Raw genomic sequence first — 17,735 nt, 5'->3', positions numbered from 1 at the left:
TTTTCTCTGGATTCAGACTGAGTCGGTTTTTCCTCATCCAGCCCATTACCGACTCCAGACAGGCCACGAGAGGAGAGACGCCATCCTCAGTCACTGCATCAGTCGGAGACATAGAGAAGACTATTTGGGTGTCATCAGCGTACTGATAACCCCGCGCCCCATGTCTCCGGATGATCTCTCCCAGCGGTTTCATGGAAATGTTGAAAAGCATGGGAGACAGAATGGCTCCTTGAGGGACCCCAGTTGCGAGGGCCCTCTTATCGGAGCACACGTCTCCCAGCTGCACCATCTGGAACCTCCCAGAGAGGTAGGACCGGAACCGCTGGAGCGCAGTGCCCCCGATTCCCACCTCTGCCAGGCGCTCCAGAAGGATACCATGGTCTATGGTATCGAAAGCTGCTGAGATGTCCAAGAGCACCAACAGGGACACGCTTCCCCTGTCGATGCCCAGACAGAGATCATCGACCAAGGCGACCATGGCCGTCTCAACCCCGTAACCTGCCCGAAAGCCAGTTTGAAATGGGTCCAGATAATCCGTTTCATCCAAGATCGATCGAAGCTGGATTGCAACCGCCCTCTCGATCACCTTCCCCAAAAATGGCAGCAGCGAAACTGGCCGATAATTACTATGTATCAGGGGGTCGAGGGAGGGCTTTTGTAACAGCGGTTTTATAGTGGACAATTTCAAGCTGGATGGAAATTGCCCGTCCCTCAGAGATGTATTAATAATCCGGTGTAACATCGAAGTTACCACTGGTCCCCCCTGAGCTACTAGCCATGAGGGACAGGGATCGAGAGAGCAGGTTGTCTTCCGAACACTTCCAAGGATCTTGTCCACATCATCAGTACTCACCAACTCAAACTGATCCAGTTTAATAGAGTCCACAGAGGCTCTGGACGCCTCTACCCTAGGTTCTGCTCTAATGCCGGCGTTAAGACCCTCGCTTATCCGAGAGGTTTTATCTGCAAAGAAGTTGTTAAATTGGTCACAGCAGGCCTTAGAAGGTTCAAGGATCTGGTTCAGGGTGGGAGGGAGCTGAGTTAGCTCCCTGACCACCCTGAACAACTCTGCTGGACACGACTCCGTGGACGCGACACGAGCACCATAGAACGAATTCTTAGCTGCTCGTATCGCCTCTCCGTAGTCCTCCAAAAGGCGGTCTAGGAGAGCCTTGTCGGCTAAGCATAGGTGTTTCTGCCAGCGATGCTCTAGCCGTCGCAGAACTCGCTTCCTCGCCCGGAGATCTTCCGTATACCAAGGCTTACGTTTAGAAGCGGGTCTGAGAGGGCGCTTGGGAGTGATACTGTATATAGCCCTAGAAAGACCGGTATTCCAAATACCAGTCAGGGCATCAACAGAGTCGCTGTCACTTCCAACCATGTGCCCCTCTAAGGCTTCCTGGAACCTTTTGGGTTCCATCAGCCTTCAAGGGTGGACCATCCTAATAGGTCCACCACCCCCGGGGGGGATCTGGGTAGAAGCCTTGATTTTTGCCTCCACGAGGAAATGATCCGTCCATGACAGGGGGGTAATATTAGTTATTTCCGCCCACGGATTTTCTGCATCCGTACAAAGGACCAAATCCAGTGTATTTCCCGCAAAATGCGTAGGACCCGAGATCAGCTGGGACAGGCCCATGGCCGTCATGGTATCCATGAATTCCCGAGCCGCACCGGATGGAACATAGTTGGCCGCAAAGGGGATGTTGAAATCGCCCAGGACAAGTAGCCTGGGCGTTTCCAACATCAGCTCCGCAACCAGCTGTGTCAGCTCGTTAAGGGAGTCTGTTAGCGCATGGGGTGGCCGATACACCAACAAAATCCCTAGACTATCCCTAGCCTTCAGGGTCAGGTAAATGCACTCGATAAAGGAAGTTTGACGGATGTGGTTCCTGGTGAGAGACAAGGTGTTCTTATGTATCAAGGCCACACCCCCCCCGCCCACCTAACCTGGGCTGGTCCTTCACCGAGAACCCGGCAGGGAGGGCCTGTGCCCACACAGCATCTCCCTCAGGCCCAAGCCAGGTCTCGGTAATGCAAGCCAGGTCGCACTTGCTGTCTTCCAGCAGATTGAAGATTAGCCTTGCCTGACCCCTAACTGATTGGAAAGTATTCTGTTTCTCTGTTTCCTGTCCTAACAGTAGCCTCTTGCCCTGAGTACAGGTTATGCATCAGGAAAATCAAATGCTGTAGCACATTTTTTTTTAGGGTGATCCATAGTTATCCATGATCTATACAGTCAAAGGCTTTGCTATAATTTATAAAGCACAGAGTACTTTTCTTCTTAAAAACTTTGGTGTGCTCCATTATCCAACATATGTGTGCTATATGGTCCCTGGTGCCTCTCCCTTTCTTGAATCCAATTTGGAACATGTGGCATTTCTTGCTCCATGTATGGTAAAAGTCTATGTTGTAGAATTTGGAGCATCACTTTGCTCGCATGGTAAATTAATGCAATGGTCCTATGGTTGCTGCAATTCCTGTGTCCCCTTTGCTGGGGGTGGGAATGTATATTGAGTGTTTCCAATCTGTGGGTCATTGTTTTGTTTTCCATATTTGTTGTCAGATTTTACTTAGAACTAGAGTTATCATTTTTATATGAATACAACTGGGTAACATGAGTAATTGGACGTATAATTGCAACTTGTATAATAAGGATAGTAAATAAATAAACTCAATTAGTTGAGAAGTTCTACTGTCACCGGTGTTGTACCAGTACAAAACAATTCTGAAACCTCATTTTCTTCTGACATAACTGGAAAAGCTGCTTAATTCATTGTAGTTAGTTACTAGAGCTTGGATCCCTCATGGTTAAAACCTACAGGGAGGCAGAAATGAAAAATAACATGAGGAAACAGGAAAATAGAAATATGAAGCTGAGAGGAAGGTGCTGCCCTTGTGCCCTCTTGGGATGTGCCTTTCATTGTCAACATCAAGTTGCTGCTATTGCAACATATTTGCAGAGGAATTAATGCAGGGGTGGGAAAACCCATAATGTATTTTCTGCTTTTTCTACAATCCTCCACGGACACTTAAGCATTGATTCTGCACTTCAGTTACCCTTTACTTAGGCTGATGGATGAAAGAGAAACTCTGATCAACTGCTTCTGAAACTCTTTTTGTGATTTTAATTTTGCCAGAGTAACAGTGGGATCAGAAGAAAAGTAACAAGAGTTTCAGAAAGAGTGGAGATGGCCTTGAAAGGTTCTGTGGCAAGAAGGGTTCCGGTTAGTTCCTAGAGGAAGAAGAGATGTGTAGTGGTTGTAGGCCAATTCCTGCTGAGAAGAACAGAGGCAGTGGTCTGACAGAGTATTTGAAGAGGTATGCTATCATTCAGGAGTGATGATTCATAATGTAACAGAAAGGCTAATAAGACTTATCAAGACCACTGACTGTTGCCTTCTCTCTTTGATCCATGAAGGAACAATTGGTATTGCAAGATACAGACTTCAATATATTGCGAAGACTATAAGGTTTTCAGTAGGCAGCTGAAGGACCTTGGAGCACAGGTTGTTATTTTATCACTCCTTCCTGTTGAAGGGAAAGAGAGATAATATTGGAAGCAAAAGATTGACTCTGCAAGTGGTGCCGTTGGGAAATGTTTGGTGTCTTGGACCATAGCCTCAGCGTTCAATGAAGAATGACTTCTGGCAAAAGATGGGTTGCACCTCACAGTGGCTGCTAGAAACATATTTGCTAAGGGTCTCCCAACCCTTTAAACTGAGTTCTTTAAAGGAGGAAAACAGTATTCTAGAGGGCAGGGCAACAGCAAGTACTGGGAATGATAGCTTCAATGATAGTTGGGGAATGATGGCAAGAGTGCAAAAATCCACCTGTGGGCAGAAAAACAACATCAAAGAAGCAGATGGATAGATTACTTATGGTTTAATGTCTGTTCGCTAATACACAGACAATGGGAGGTAAAAAATAAAATAAAAACATAAACATGAACTCTTAAAGCTGAACTTGAACAGGAAGACAAATGTGACTTAATATATTGGAATGAATCTCATAATTGGAATGTAGTAAGAGAGGCATATAACCTATTCCAAGTAGGAGAGAAGCATTATGTGTCAGGAACATGTACAGCTGTGAGTAGATCCATGACTTAAAGCATGGCAGACAATCTGAGAACATTTGGTTAAGAAGTTAAATTTTATAAATTGAAACAGAGAGAAAGAACAGTGCTATCAGTGTGACGGTCTACCATAGAGTCCCAAAGCCAGACTGAAGATTTGGATGATGCCCTCCTAAAACATTCAGAAGGAGAGATATAGTAGTAATAGGAGACTTCAACCACCCTGACAGTTGTTGGAAGTCAAACTCTGATGAGAACATAAGGACCAACAAATTTCTCACTAGCCTTGCAGACTGTTTTTTTATAAGGTAGATGAAGGGGCCAACAAAGAAATCAGCTATTTTGGATTTGATCCTTACTAACAGAGTCATGCTAGACTAATTTTACCTGTTTCTGACAGAGTTAGAAACTTTGGTAGAAAGGGGGAATGTTGTGGAAGTAGTATACCTTGTTTCAGTAAGGTTTTTGACAAGGTCCTCCATGACATTCTTGTGGGCAAGCTGGTAAAATGTGGGCTGGACATGCTGCTGTTGGGGAGATTTGTAAGTGATTGATGGATTGAAGCCAAAAAGTGCACAGCTGTATGGTTCCTCTTCATCCTGAGGAGAAGTGACTAGTGGGGTGCCTTAGAGTTGTGTCCCAGGCCCAACATTGTTTAAACATTCTTTAAATATGACTTCTATGATGGAATAGAGTGCTGGAAAGAGTATCATCATCATCAACAACAACAACAACAACAACAACAACAACAACTTATTTATTTATATCCCGCCCCTTGAGGTCAATAGGGGCGGCTAACAGCAATAAAATACAATACATTGTACATCAAAATTCCTCCCCCCCTTTAAAAATTCTTAAATCAATTATAATTAAAACCAACAAAGATCTAATACTTGCAGGACAGGATCAGGATTCAAAATGACTTTCACAGACTGGCAAATGGGTCTCAAAAGAGATAAATGTACTACTTTTGGGCAGGAAAAATTCACAACTACAGAATTATGAACAACTGGCAAGACAACAGGACACATGCAAAAGTTCTTTGGGTCTTATTAGAATGCAAGCTAAACATGAGTCAACAATGTGATCTGACAGCCAAAAAAGTGAATGTAATTCTAAGATACATCAACAGGAATATAGTGAAGAGATCAAGGGAAGTAACAATATTATATAACCTGGACCCAGCAACATCTGAGCAAAACATTTATTTTGGCTGCAGTTAGCAAATGTTAGCACAAGCATTTGCATATTCCATCAGAAAATTAAAAATAAATTTTAAAAAGCTGCTTGCAAAGCGACCGGTGCGAGCGGGAAGGCATGTTCCACCCACTGCCCACCCTCTGACCTTTATCCCTCCCCCTAAATAACCCGATCATTGTTCCCATTGGCCAACACCATGGAAGAACCGGGTTTTCTAAAAAGAAACGGGAAAAAAACCCAATATTGGAAAACCCGCGCTGAGGGGGATTTGCCCTGGGTTGGGTGTGCAAAACCTCAATCTGGGTGTGCAAAAACCGGTGCCAGTGGGAAAAACCCACTTCTAAAACGGTTTCTGATCTGATGTATAATGTAGTGTGAATGGCCCCTAAATACTGTGTAACAAATTCACAATTTAAACCTAGTTCTTAGCGCCATGTCAACATGTCCACTCGCACCATCACTTAATCCACCAAAAGGCATCACTCTCTTTGCAAAGAAGCAGCACTACCTCTTGATGTATAATGTATGGTAGTTTCCTTAGAAAGAGCCTAACATTCAGAACAGATCCAATATTTACAAGCCTGCTGAAAGCATAGCATTTTCTGGGGTGATTTGAAGGAAAGGGGACACTATTAGATCCTGTCTGAGATTTTGTTTTTTGAAGGAGAACAAACTATTATGTTTGCATCACTTCCCAGTTAATTTATAAGGAAAAGGGCATTGGCTCACCAGTAAAGCTCATGCTATCCATTTATTTATTTTTTTCTTGTTTTCTTTTTAAAAAATCCTTTGTTTAATCCCTGCCTAGCAGCTATTACTAGGGTGGAAAAACTAATTTAAAACCCTGGAAAGCCACTTTGTTTAGTCCTAGGGTAAGCAATTGTAGCTTGCCAGATGTTTTTGATGTACAGTTTCTATCAGCCCTTGCCAGCAAAGCTAGTGCTGAGCAAGTAAATGAGCTGCATTCCAAAAACATCTGGAGGGCATAGTTACCCTTTCCAGACAGTATTTAGATAGACCAGTGGTCCCCGACCTTTTCTATGCCTCCCCTAGAAAATGTTTGATTTATGTTCAGACCCCCTACAAAACTAGTACTGTAATATTACATCTGAAGATGAAGAAATCTAATTTCTAATTTTTGAACCACATACAATACTGCAGGTGAACAAATTGCACTTTAAAAATGCCATCTCACACCTCCTGGGGGTGCAGGCACCTAAAGTTGGAAACTCCTGAGATCGACCATTGGTTTGGTTTGGTATAAAGCAGTTTCCTCTCTAAATCAGAGCTCTGGAAAACATGATCTCAATATGGCTGCCAATGGATTAATTTGCAACCCATTGCCTATTCTTTCCACCTGTGTGTAGGAATTCAAAGGAATATCATATCCCAACATCACCTTGCCTCTTCTTTCTAGGATTAAGTTTCCAAATTTTCTGGCAACAAACTGCCAGAATGCTTCATGAGAAGGGCTGTTTGACAATATATTTTTGGATGGTGAATGTGGAACTTAATATTTACTACCCATGCCTCCAATATGACCTGAGACAGTACAGCAGTGATTCGTTAGAAAGTGTTTGACTGAATAAAAAAATGCTTTCCACAGATGTGCTTGTTTTCCCTAATTGTTCACAGGGGTCTTAAGGCTGTTTTTCAGTAGATAAGACATTGTTGCTTCTTTGCAGAAAGAGTACATTTTAAAATGTATGGGCTGTGTGTGTACAGGCAAAAAAGCCTTAAGAATAAATTATGTAGATAATGCATCAGTACAGGCAAATGCAGTAAACTGGATAGTTTTACAGGATCTGATGAATTATAATTATAATGTACACTATACATTGAAAATAGCGCTAGAAATTATAATGATAGCATACATGCAGTTAAATATTTTGCAATAATTAGACTTTTAGAAAAAAGAAAATAGACTGTTTTGGAAAGACTGGACATAGACAGAAAGAAAGAAGTTTGGGGTGGGGAGTAATGGGGAGGAGGGCAATAGGAAGATCATGCTAGCACAGGGCGATGCGCAAGGCACAAAACCTGAGTCTCTTGAGCACAACATTTTGATCTAAGTCCTCTTTAGTTTCCAAGCTTTCAACAAACCCTCTGTGTATTGACATTTTTCCTCTCTCTGCAGCCTTTTAGTCTGCATGTACAAACAGGATATCCCTCATCAGATTTCACTTCTATCTTGGAATTCACTGTGATTTGGCTTTTTAGCTTTGATTCTGCAGCAGAAATTTCCTTCTTCTGTGACTGAAAGAATGAATCATAGTGAAAATTATTCATTTATGTTATAGATAGGGTTGCCATAAGTGAGGACCTCCAAACCGGGACAAATGTAGGACAAATGTAGGGCAACATTTTCAAATGTAGGACACATTTTTTATAAAAATGGAGGACACGCAAAAATTGAGTTCAAAATGGAGGACATTTTGGCATTATTCCTAGACAGATGGCAGAAATGTACTTGCCCTCAGGTTCAACTGTACTTCTCAGAAGTGTGTACTTGGGCAAGGGACTGTGGTTTTTCTTCACTGCGCATGAGTTAGTAAAAATCACAGCAAGTTACATTGGCCGTGCCTCAGAGGCTTGTTGATATCAATATCACCATCATCATCATCATCATCATCATCATCATCATCATCATCATCATCACTATAATTGTCCAGGAAAGGCATTTGTTAGCATTCAGAGCACCATAAATACACAAAAAATGCACTTGCATATATTTAATAATAAAAATTAATGAAAAAATAAATAAAAAACAAGGCAGGGGTTATATATTTGATAATATAAATTAATGTCATAAAACAAAAAACAAGCAATAATAAAAATTAATAAAATAAAACAAAAACAAGCAATAATAAAAATTAATAAAATAAAACAAAAACAAGCAATAATAAAATTAATGAAATAAAACAAAAACAAGCAATAATAAAAATTAATAAAATAAAACAAAAACAAGCAATAATAAAATTAATGAAATAAAATAAAAACAAGCAATAATAAAAATTAATAAAATAAAAAATAAAAAGCAATAATAAAAATTAAAAAAAATTAAATAAAATTTTATATTTTTAAAAATAATTTAAAAAAACCAAAATACCAAGGCAGCCCTAATGGCCACTAACTCAGCATTCCTCCTCCTCCTCTTCCTCCTCTGGCCCAATTGTGTCCTGGCCTTCAGGCACCCTTCCTCCAGCTCCTTCCTCCTCCTCCTCCTCCTCTCCCCCCTCCTCCTCCTGGAAGCGAGGCAGGCGCGCGCGCGGAGGGAAGTGCGGCGGGCAGGTGCGTGCGCGCGGAGGGAAGTGGGGCGGGCAGGCGTGCGCGCGCACGGAAAGAAGTGGGGCGGCGCAGGCAGGCGCGTGCGGAGGGAATGGGCAGGCGCGCGCACTGCCACTGGTCCCTGCTGAGGCCTGGGCGGCGCGCGCCAAGGCGCGCAAGCCCTCCCAGTGGGGGCGTGGTGGTGGCGGCGCTTCTGCCGCCGGCCCGCTGAGGAGGAGGAGGAAGGCGGAGCCGGATGAGGAGGTGGGTTGGCGCCGCAGCAGCTGCATTAGCAGCAGCGGCAATGACCGGAGCGGGCTCCCAAACCGGGAACAAGGCACGGGTGGGGGCCCAAACCGGACCGGGACCGGGAGGGGCCCCCCGAAACCGTGAATGGCACGGGGGCCGCCGGGTTATGGCAACCCTAGTTATAGAGTAATGCAGTAAAGGTTGACTCTCTCTTATCTGGAATTCTGAAATCTGAAATACTCCAAAATCCAAAATTGTCCACATGGGTGACTGAAATAATGATACTTTTGCTTTCTGATGGTTCAATGTACGCAAACTTTGTTTCATGCATAAAATTATTAAAAATATTATGTATAAAATTATCTTCAGTGTATGTGTATATGGTGCACACAAAACATAAATGAATTTCATGTTTCGGCTTGGGTCTCATCTCCAGTGTATCTTGTTATGCATATGTATATATTACAAAATCTGAAGAAAGCCAGAATCCAAAACATTTCTGCTACCAAGCATTTTGGATAAGAAAAACTGAACCTTTCAGATGCAGGCAGCTCGGAAGTAGACACATAAGGAGATGGGAAACTGTTATGGGCTATTGCAAAGAACTAAGCCTACAGGACTGATAGGCAGCTGCATATCTTAGGCACAATGTACAAGCTGATGCACTGACCCTATTGTGCCTCTCTAGGAAACCAGGGGGACTTGCTAGGTTGAAGAGCACATGCTGCTCTCAGAAACACAGGAACTGGAAAAGCTAGAGAGAAACAATGGCACAGATGTATTAGTATCCCATGATGATGATAATGAGAGAGGAAAAAAAGTGGGCAGGTGGTGGTGGGGAGTCTAGCATAGCTGTTGTGTGTATTTCTTCCAACAGTTAGAGTTGGTACTGAGGGCGGCCTGAGTCAGTCAGCAGTACTCCACACATATTTGTTCATCCACTCGTGCAAAGTGCTCTCTCACCTTCTCCATCTGCTTAATCCTCTCTCTTGCTGCACTTTCTGGTACGAAGCAAATCTTCATCAACCACAGAGACAGCCACTTGCTTTCTGGGAGCAGGATGTTGCCTGGAGATATAATTAACACAGCCCTAGAGGCTGCTCTTATTTTGTGTTGATGGTGAGGGTTAATGGTAGCTGTGACACCTGGCAGTCTGGCTTGTTAAAATGCACCAGACACTCTAAAAAACAAACAATGCTAGAAATGCGAAAACAGAGAAACGGGAAGGGGCATTGTGTTTCCGTCGAGCCATTGCTCTTCCCATGCCTTCCATCTTTCTGTTGGATGCTCTAGTTTGTGCCTGGGCCAGGAATCTAGCATCCAGTATCAGGATGAAAGGCAACCTATTTTAGAGTACAAATCCCAGATCCTGCTCTGTTCAATTGAAATGACTGTATTGTTTTACTATCCAGTTAGGGAAGGCCTTGCTTGGCTCTTAGTATCTTTTGTGTTTATGGAAATACTTTAAAATTTACATTTATAGACCTCTAATTAAATAGTCATGTGAGTCAGTGTGGTATAGTGGTTTGAGTATTGGACTACGACTCTGGAGAACAGGGTTCGAAACGCAGCCATGGAAACTCACTGGGTGACCGTGGGCAAACCACATTCTCTCAGCCTCAAGGAAAGGCAAAAGTAACCCTGTCTCTGAACAAATCTTGCCAAGAAAACCCAGTGATAGGTTTGCTTTAAGGTTGCCTTATGTTGGAAATAACTTGAAGGCACACAACAACAAATTAAAGCCAGCGTGAAGTATATTATTGGTGGCAGAGAAACAGTGCAACTCCTCAGCAGTTCCTGGTCTTCTGACCACAGTCTAGGGTTCTGGGTTGTTTATAAGACTACTGACAATTGTAGAAAAACCTGTTTCTGGGAGGGAGAGAGAAGGAAGCCCCTTATAGTGGTTGCTGTAGTGACTGCAGTCAAGTTGGTCATCTTCCCAATATTTCTTCAAGGAGAGGCACAACATGACAATGGCCATTGATCAGAGCATGGAAGTGCTATCTTTTGGGATGAATCCCCCAGCCAGCATGCCCATCACTGTATAGTATGTTCTGCATATTTGCTCACATTTATGTTTTTCTTCTACATAGTTAAAAAGTACCAGAGGCTACCCTTTTCAACAGTTATGCCTTCCTAGCATGGGAAATCATTAAAAGCAAACTTATCAATTCTGTTTTACAACTGTTCATTCAAGGATTTGGATACAAACAGGTCCTTCTAGGGAAACATTGTTAATGGCCCTGAGGACAAACAGCTGCACCGGTAGAAAAGCAGCTTCCTTGCAGCCTGCTAATGTAGAAAATTTATAAAGCAAAGCCAGCTAGTCTATAATAGTCTCTCTCTTACAAAATGTGAGATGTACAAAAATAGAACTGGCAGCATCCAAGCGGGAGAAGAACTGTGCTTTGTAATGCATTTCCATTTTAGTCACCTGTAGTTTTATCAGCAGCGTATTGGTAGTGCTAAAACAAATAAGTTTTATTTTTAAATTTAAACCACATTTTTGGTGTTTTAGATTCTTACTGTATCTTGAATCCTAGATGTGTAAGTGCAGGAATTTCGCTTGTGCCAAGAAGAGTTATTTATACCACTGGAACATTTTAGTCTAAAGGACACATTTTAGACTGTGAATACAGCTAAAATTTAAAGAGATCCAAATTGCCTATTCAGTGTGCAACATTTGTTGTCTCCAGTACTTGAAATTATATGAGGTTGTGCTGTGCAGAGAGAAGGACAAGAACAGAAATAGTTTCAGCCTTCTTACCCTTTCTAAATTGTGTTCCTTCTGTCAGAAGCTCAAAAGGTTGAAAACTCTGGCCTAAATCCAGTTGCTGTCTGCTAATGAAGTAGAACCACAATTAAGTCTATACTTACTTAAGTAGAATTGATTTAGTGGGTATACCGTTTGGACTAGCAATTTAGTTTAGGCCTCTGACTGCAGCCTTATGATTGCATGTTACTTATCTCTCAGGGTTATGTCTCCTGCCTCTTGCAATTATGGGTAGAAAACATCCCCTAACACAGCGGTCCCTAAACTGTGCTCTTTAAGAGATTTTGGACTTCAGCTCCCAGAAGCTTCAGCCATGTTGGTCAATAGTCTGGGACTCTGGGAGCTAAAGTCCAAAATCCCTTAAAGAGCACAGCTTGGGGACCACTGTCCTAACATATCAGGGATCTACAGTGCCCTTGGTTCCCAATAGGAGACCTCTTTCTCTGAATACATAATAATAATAATAATAATAATAATAATAATTATTATTATTATTATTATATCTCCCGCTTTGAACACTAGGTGTTGGAGAATGATGTGGAATTACTGTCTTACTACCAGCCATCCAGGTTGCTGTTTGAAATTTCAGCTCTCATAAATCCCAGACAGCACCAGCATTGGTCAAATATTATAGGAATTGTAGTCCAAAACCTCTGGAAGACACCATATTGTCTACCCAGAGATCCTTTCTTGTTTTGTATATAACAAGATCCCTTTGATATTCTTGCAAACAAGTTAGTAAAATGTAGATTAGACGATGCTACTATTAGGTGGATTTGTAATTGGTTGACCAAGGGAACCCAAAGCATGCTCACCAATGGCTTTTCTTCATCCTGGAAAGACATGACTAGTGGGACGCCAAACGGTTTTGTCCTGGACCCAGGGCTATTCACTATCTTTATAAATGACTTGGGTGAGGGAATAGAGGGCATGCTTATCAAGTCTGCAGATGACACCAAATTAGAAGGGGTAGCTACTATCCCAGATGACAGGATCAGAATTCAAAATAACCTCAACAGATTAGAGAGCTGGGCCAAAACTAACAAAATGAATTTCAACAGGAACAAATGTAAGGTACTGCACTTAGGCAGAAAAAAAAATGAAATGCATAGATATAGGATAGGAGACACCTAGCTTGACAATGGTACATGTGAAAGGTACTACACGTAGGCAAAATAAACTACAGGGAAAGAGGGTGCACCTAAACATTAGGCAGAACCTCCTGATGGTAAGAGCTGTTCAGTAGTGGAACAAGCTGCTTCAGAATGTGGTGGATTCTCCTTCTTTGAAGGTTTTTAAACAGGCTGGATGATTATCTGTTGACAGTGTTTTGATTATCTGTTCCTAATAGCAGGAGGTTCAACTCTATGATTCTAGTCTCATGAAGGTAGGTGTTATGAGCAAAATAAAAAAAGGAAAAAAAGTCTTAGCTAGCTCCAGGTAAATTTTCCTGTTAGTACTGTTTGCAACCTAGATTGTGGATAATAAAAACATAGGAGTATTTAATTCTCATCTGACTGCCTTACTCTTATAGAGGAGCAAGGAATCATAAGTAGTCTTGGCAGGTGAACATACTGGATTTCATAAATATTAGTAACTGGCCTTGACTTCTGGGTGGAAGATTTTTCCACTTAGCTCAGGGAAGGAAGTCAGGCCTACAGTAGCAGGGAACAACATTGGACTAACAGTAACTGCCATATTTTAACCATCCAGTAATAGGGACACTGTACACAGGGAGTAGGGTAGAAGAGAGAATGAGGGATTCTCTTCCATCCTATTGCAAGATGTGAGGAAGGTGTCTGCATGGGCCAGAATACCTTGGGGGCAGCCTGGAATATCCTAATCCTGAAGTTGTCCTAACCTCCACCCCCTCCTGTTACCTAGAGCCTTCTGTTGTGACATTGGGCAGCTCTTCTCATGCATGAACTACTGCTCTGCCTGGTGTGGCAACAGGTTGCCCAATCCTGAGATCAGAATGAGGCATCATCATTGATCATATGGCTAGGCACTTTGTTCTGGCCTCAAAGTGAGTGAGTTGCTGTGGTGGTGGCTGCACAAGGCAGAACAGGGGGACGCATTTCAAACAGCATCACAAGCAAGGGAGTATTCTTACTCTGTTTTAAGATGGGTATACCCCAGATTTGGAGCTGAACATGCCAGATTTTGTCCAGACTGTTCATGACAGGCTTGGAATTGGGCTCTGTGTTGTCCACACTCGCTACCAAGAGGACGGGGGAGACTGGTTTATTTGGCCTGTGCAGACAGGGCCATAGTTAACGGAACAGCCACACAACTGCTTCATTCAGACTGACAGAGGATGAGCATATGTTCATAGCTTGCAGACCAGACAAACATGCCCTCAGTCCACATTTCATAAGCACTTGGAAAAGGAATGTGACAGTCTATAGATAAAAAGGAGCAGGCATAGGTTTTCTTCAGCAGTAACTGGAGGATATGCAGTATGAGTCTTGGGAAACAAACACACATAACACACATCAGCCAGGCCTCCTGGTCCTCTTGCCTGCCAGCTGAGAGGATTTACCCTGTGTAGCCTCTGAGTGAGATTTCAAGCCTCAAGGGGTGCCGCCTGTGATTCATTCTCTAGCCAATGTTAAATAAGGTGGTAATGTAGCTTTGTGGCTTTCCCTTTTCTCGTTGTATATTAACTTTTTTTCCCTCTCTCTCTTCTCTTCTCTCCTTGGCTTGCCCTCACTACCTGGAGCAGCAGCGACCAGTAAAACAGTCTCTGAGCAAGTCACTCTGTAGGGAGTCACACTGGAAGTGCCTGGTTCTCTCCCTCCTCATGTATGGCTGTATGGGAGCCATGACCTGGTGCCATGTGACTAAGGTGACCCGGCTGACATTTGATAGCGCCTACAAGGGGAAGTCCATGATGTACCATGACAGTCCATGCTCTAACGGTTATGTCTACATCCCCTTGGCCTTCCTTGTGATGCTCTATGTGGTTTATCTGGTAGAATGCTGGCATTGCTACACCCGCAATGAACTCCAGTACAAAGTGGATGTGGAAAGCGTGCATGAACGTGTCCAGAGGATGCAGCAGGCCACGCCATGCATCTGGTGGAAAGCCATCAGCTATCATTATGTCAGGAGGACTCGCCAGGTCACCCGCTACCGCAATGGGGATGCTTATACCACCACCCAAGTATATCATGAGAGGGTCAACACCCATGTGGCAGAAGCAGAGTTTGACTACTCTAACTGTGGGGTGAAGGACATCTCAAAGGACCTGATTGACCTGGAGAATTTCCCAGCCACTCGGCTTCGCTTCACCAAGTGCTTCAGTTTTGCCAATGTGGAGTCGGAGAATTCTTATTTGACTCAGAGGGCACGCTTTTTCACAGAGAATGAGGGATTGGATGACTACATGGAGGCAAGGGAAGGCATGCATCTCAAGAATGTGGACTTTAAAGAGTATATGGTGGCCTTCTCAGACCCAGACAACCTTCCTTGGTATGTTTCCCACTACATCTTCTGGGTAGCTGCTCTCTTAACTTTGTCCTGGCCCTTGCGAGTCTTGAATGAGTATCGCACTTCTTTTGTCCACTACCATGTAGAGAAACTCTTTGGGTTTGATTATGTGGCAGTTACTCCAGCTGAAGAACGTCCTTTCTGCCGGAGGATGCCAAGGGTCAACACTGTCGATAGTACTGAGCTAGAGTGGCACATCCGATCCAATCAGCAGCTCGTGCCCAGCTACTCAGAGGCTGTCCTCATGGACTTGGTGGGATTGTCTGGCTGTACTACTTACTCCTCCTGCCGCTATGGGAGCTACAGACAAAACTGTGAGCAGTGTCACAGGACTATGAGCAGCTCATCTATTTTCTCCCGCAGCGCCCTCAGTATTTGCAATGGCAGCCCCAGAATCCCTTTTAGCAGCAGCCGTTTCTCACTTGGGCGCCTCTATGGCTCACGACGCAGCTGTCTTTGGCAAAGCCGGAGTGGGAGCCTAAATGAACAGAGCTGCCCAACTGAGCAGACCCGCCTGTCCAGTCAAGTCACTGTGGAGGAGGAAGATCCTCCTCCTTACCAGGATGCTCTCTACTTTCCCATCCTCATTGTACATCGAAATGAGGGTTGCCTCAACCATGATCACCGCCATCTACATCGAAATGGGTCCTGTGTGGAGACCTCACTGTGAGGGTAGGAGAACTACTCACAAGAGCTGCCCTATAACCAGATATGGTTGGGGTACAGATAGGGAATAGCACAGAAACAGAGGTCCTAACTATTAGCTAAATGAGTCAGACAAGATTGTTCCATCTCATGATTCCACAGAGGACTCAACAGTTCCTTAGTCCTGTTCTGGCTCTGGAGACCTGTAGTGGCTTTGTCTTAAGGCAGTCAGCTGACAGCAACTGTCAGAAACCACAGCACAGAATTTGCAGATAACCAGAGGCAACAAACTAACCAAATTAAAAAAGTGAAAAGGAGAGTCAGTAACAGCTAGAGTACTGTGGCTATTTCTTTTCAACCTTGCCTCCAACTAACCAAACCACTTTAACAATACCTAGTAGGAACTCTCTCTGGGGGCTGTTACTCCAGCTTTGTACTTCACCAGATGAATCCATTGGCAGTGTGGCATGTTTTCTTCTCAAGCAAGTCAAATAATAGTGCTGTTTTCCAAGCAAAAGGAGCTGAAAAGTAGTTGAGAAGCAGCTACAAGTCAGGCCTTTTTCATTTTTTCAATTCTGTGCTCCGACTGTTATACTGTTCTCAGCTGCCGAGGATGTAAGATCTTAGGACATGTCTTAGGACATTTCCTTGGAAAGCCCTAATGTTTCACATCTGAGAATCAGCATCTCATAGGTAAAGTCTAAAGCATGCAGCCCACATTCTTTTCTTTTCCTTTTTTGTGGCAGCAGAAAGCAAGAGTGAACAGGGAACTTTAATACAGTCTGGAATCCAAGCCCAGGAGAAAGTCCAGTGTACAAAGTAAGCCACAGAATCTGCCATGTGTGTGTTCAGTGTCTGCTGCTGGCATTGGGATTAATGTCATGGGGAAGAAGGAATGAATAGGGAACTTGGGATATGTGAAGTGAGTGAAACCTAGCAATAATGAAGTCACCCAGGCAAAAAATCTAGTGTCAAGGGAAGTTCTGAGAGGTTCAGCTGCAGTTTATCTATTAATAATACAGGAATAGGTTGGTGTGAGGGTACAGTGTTTGCGTGTGACTAGGGTGAATGTTACTCAGATATCTGAGGCTGTCTGCTTGCTGATGTTCTCTGGAATATGAAAGGAGGCGCTTAATTCTAAACATGAAATGTAAGTTGTGTTAGGATTGGTTAAGGGTGTGTGTGTGTGTGTGAGAGAGAGAGAAAAAATGTTGGGGGAGATGTCTCAAGTCTGTTTTTTCTTTGTAAAAGAAGTATATAAACAGCTATATAAACAAAATGCAACCAGTAATGCCTCTTTGGACAGATGGCTCTAAGGAACATTGTTCTCCTTTGTGAGGAGACAGCCCTTTCTACACCTTTTAAGGTTCCTCCTCCTTCCCCTCCCTCTCAGCACATGCTACTGGTGTAGAAGCTGACTGATGATATATTAACCTTTCCCAGGACAAAGTAATCCAAATGTTTTTAACTACAATTTCCATCGGTCCCAACCAGTATGGTCAGTGGTAAGGGATTGTGAGAGTTGGAGTCAAGAATTCTGGAGAGCATCAGGTTGGAGGAGGGGCTGGTATTGTAAGTGATGAACTGAACCCCGGGAATAAGCAATACCTGTAGTAATTTATGGATAGACTGGTTTAAAGACAATAGAAAGTACAGTGGGCCTTCGGTATCTGCTGGGGGTTGGTTCAAGGATCCCCTATGGATACCAAAAGCCATGGGTGCTCAAGTCCCATTAAACACAATGGAACAGTAAAATGGTGTCCCTTACATAAGAAGACAAAGCCAAGGTTTACTTTTGGGATGATGATAATGATGTTGATGACGATGATGATAACTAGAATATTTTCAAACCATGGATGGTTGAATCCATGGATACAGAATCCATACATACACAGGACTAACTGTATCACTAATTAATCCTTTAAGGTCAGAACTGTATTTTCCCTGGAGTTATCCAAATTTGTCAGAAGAAAGTCAGAAATTCAGCACTGTCTGCTGTTTTAGATAAGGAAGAACCACCTATCATTCCCA

General features: G+C 43.2%; 1 protein-coding gene across 1 annotated transcript in view; it reads left to right on the top strand.

The window, feature by feature from the left end:
* Positions 1-17,735, top strand: part of TMEM151B (transmembrane protein 151B) — a 42,839-nt gene that overhangs the window by 12,622 nt on the left and 12,482 nt on the right. The window contains exon 2 of the mRNA XM_089529448.1: positions 14,293-16,523. Within this exon, the coding sequence (XP_089385574.1) occupies positions 14,293-15,729 (1,437 nt within the window). The 3' untranslated portion in view covers positions 15,730-16,523. The remainder of the gene's footprint in view (positions 1-14,292; positions 16,524-17,735) is intronic.

Source organism: Sceloporus occidentalis, unplaced genomic scaffold (genome assembly GCF_023333645.1).
Source record: "Sceloporus occidentalis isolate IW3139 unplaced genomic scaffold, rSceOcc1.0.p SCAF_6, whole genome shotgun sequence".
NCBI lineage: Eukaryota > Metazoa > Chordata > Lepidosauria > Squamata > Phrynosomatidae > Sceloporus > Sceloporus occidentalis.
Note: the sequence above shows the minus strand (reverse complement) of the source record. Positions and strands in the feature narration are given on the sequence as shown.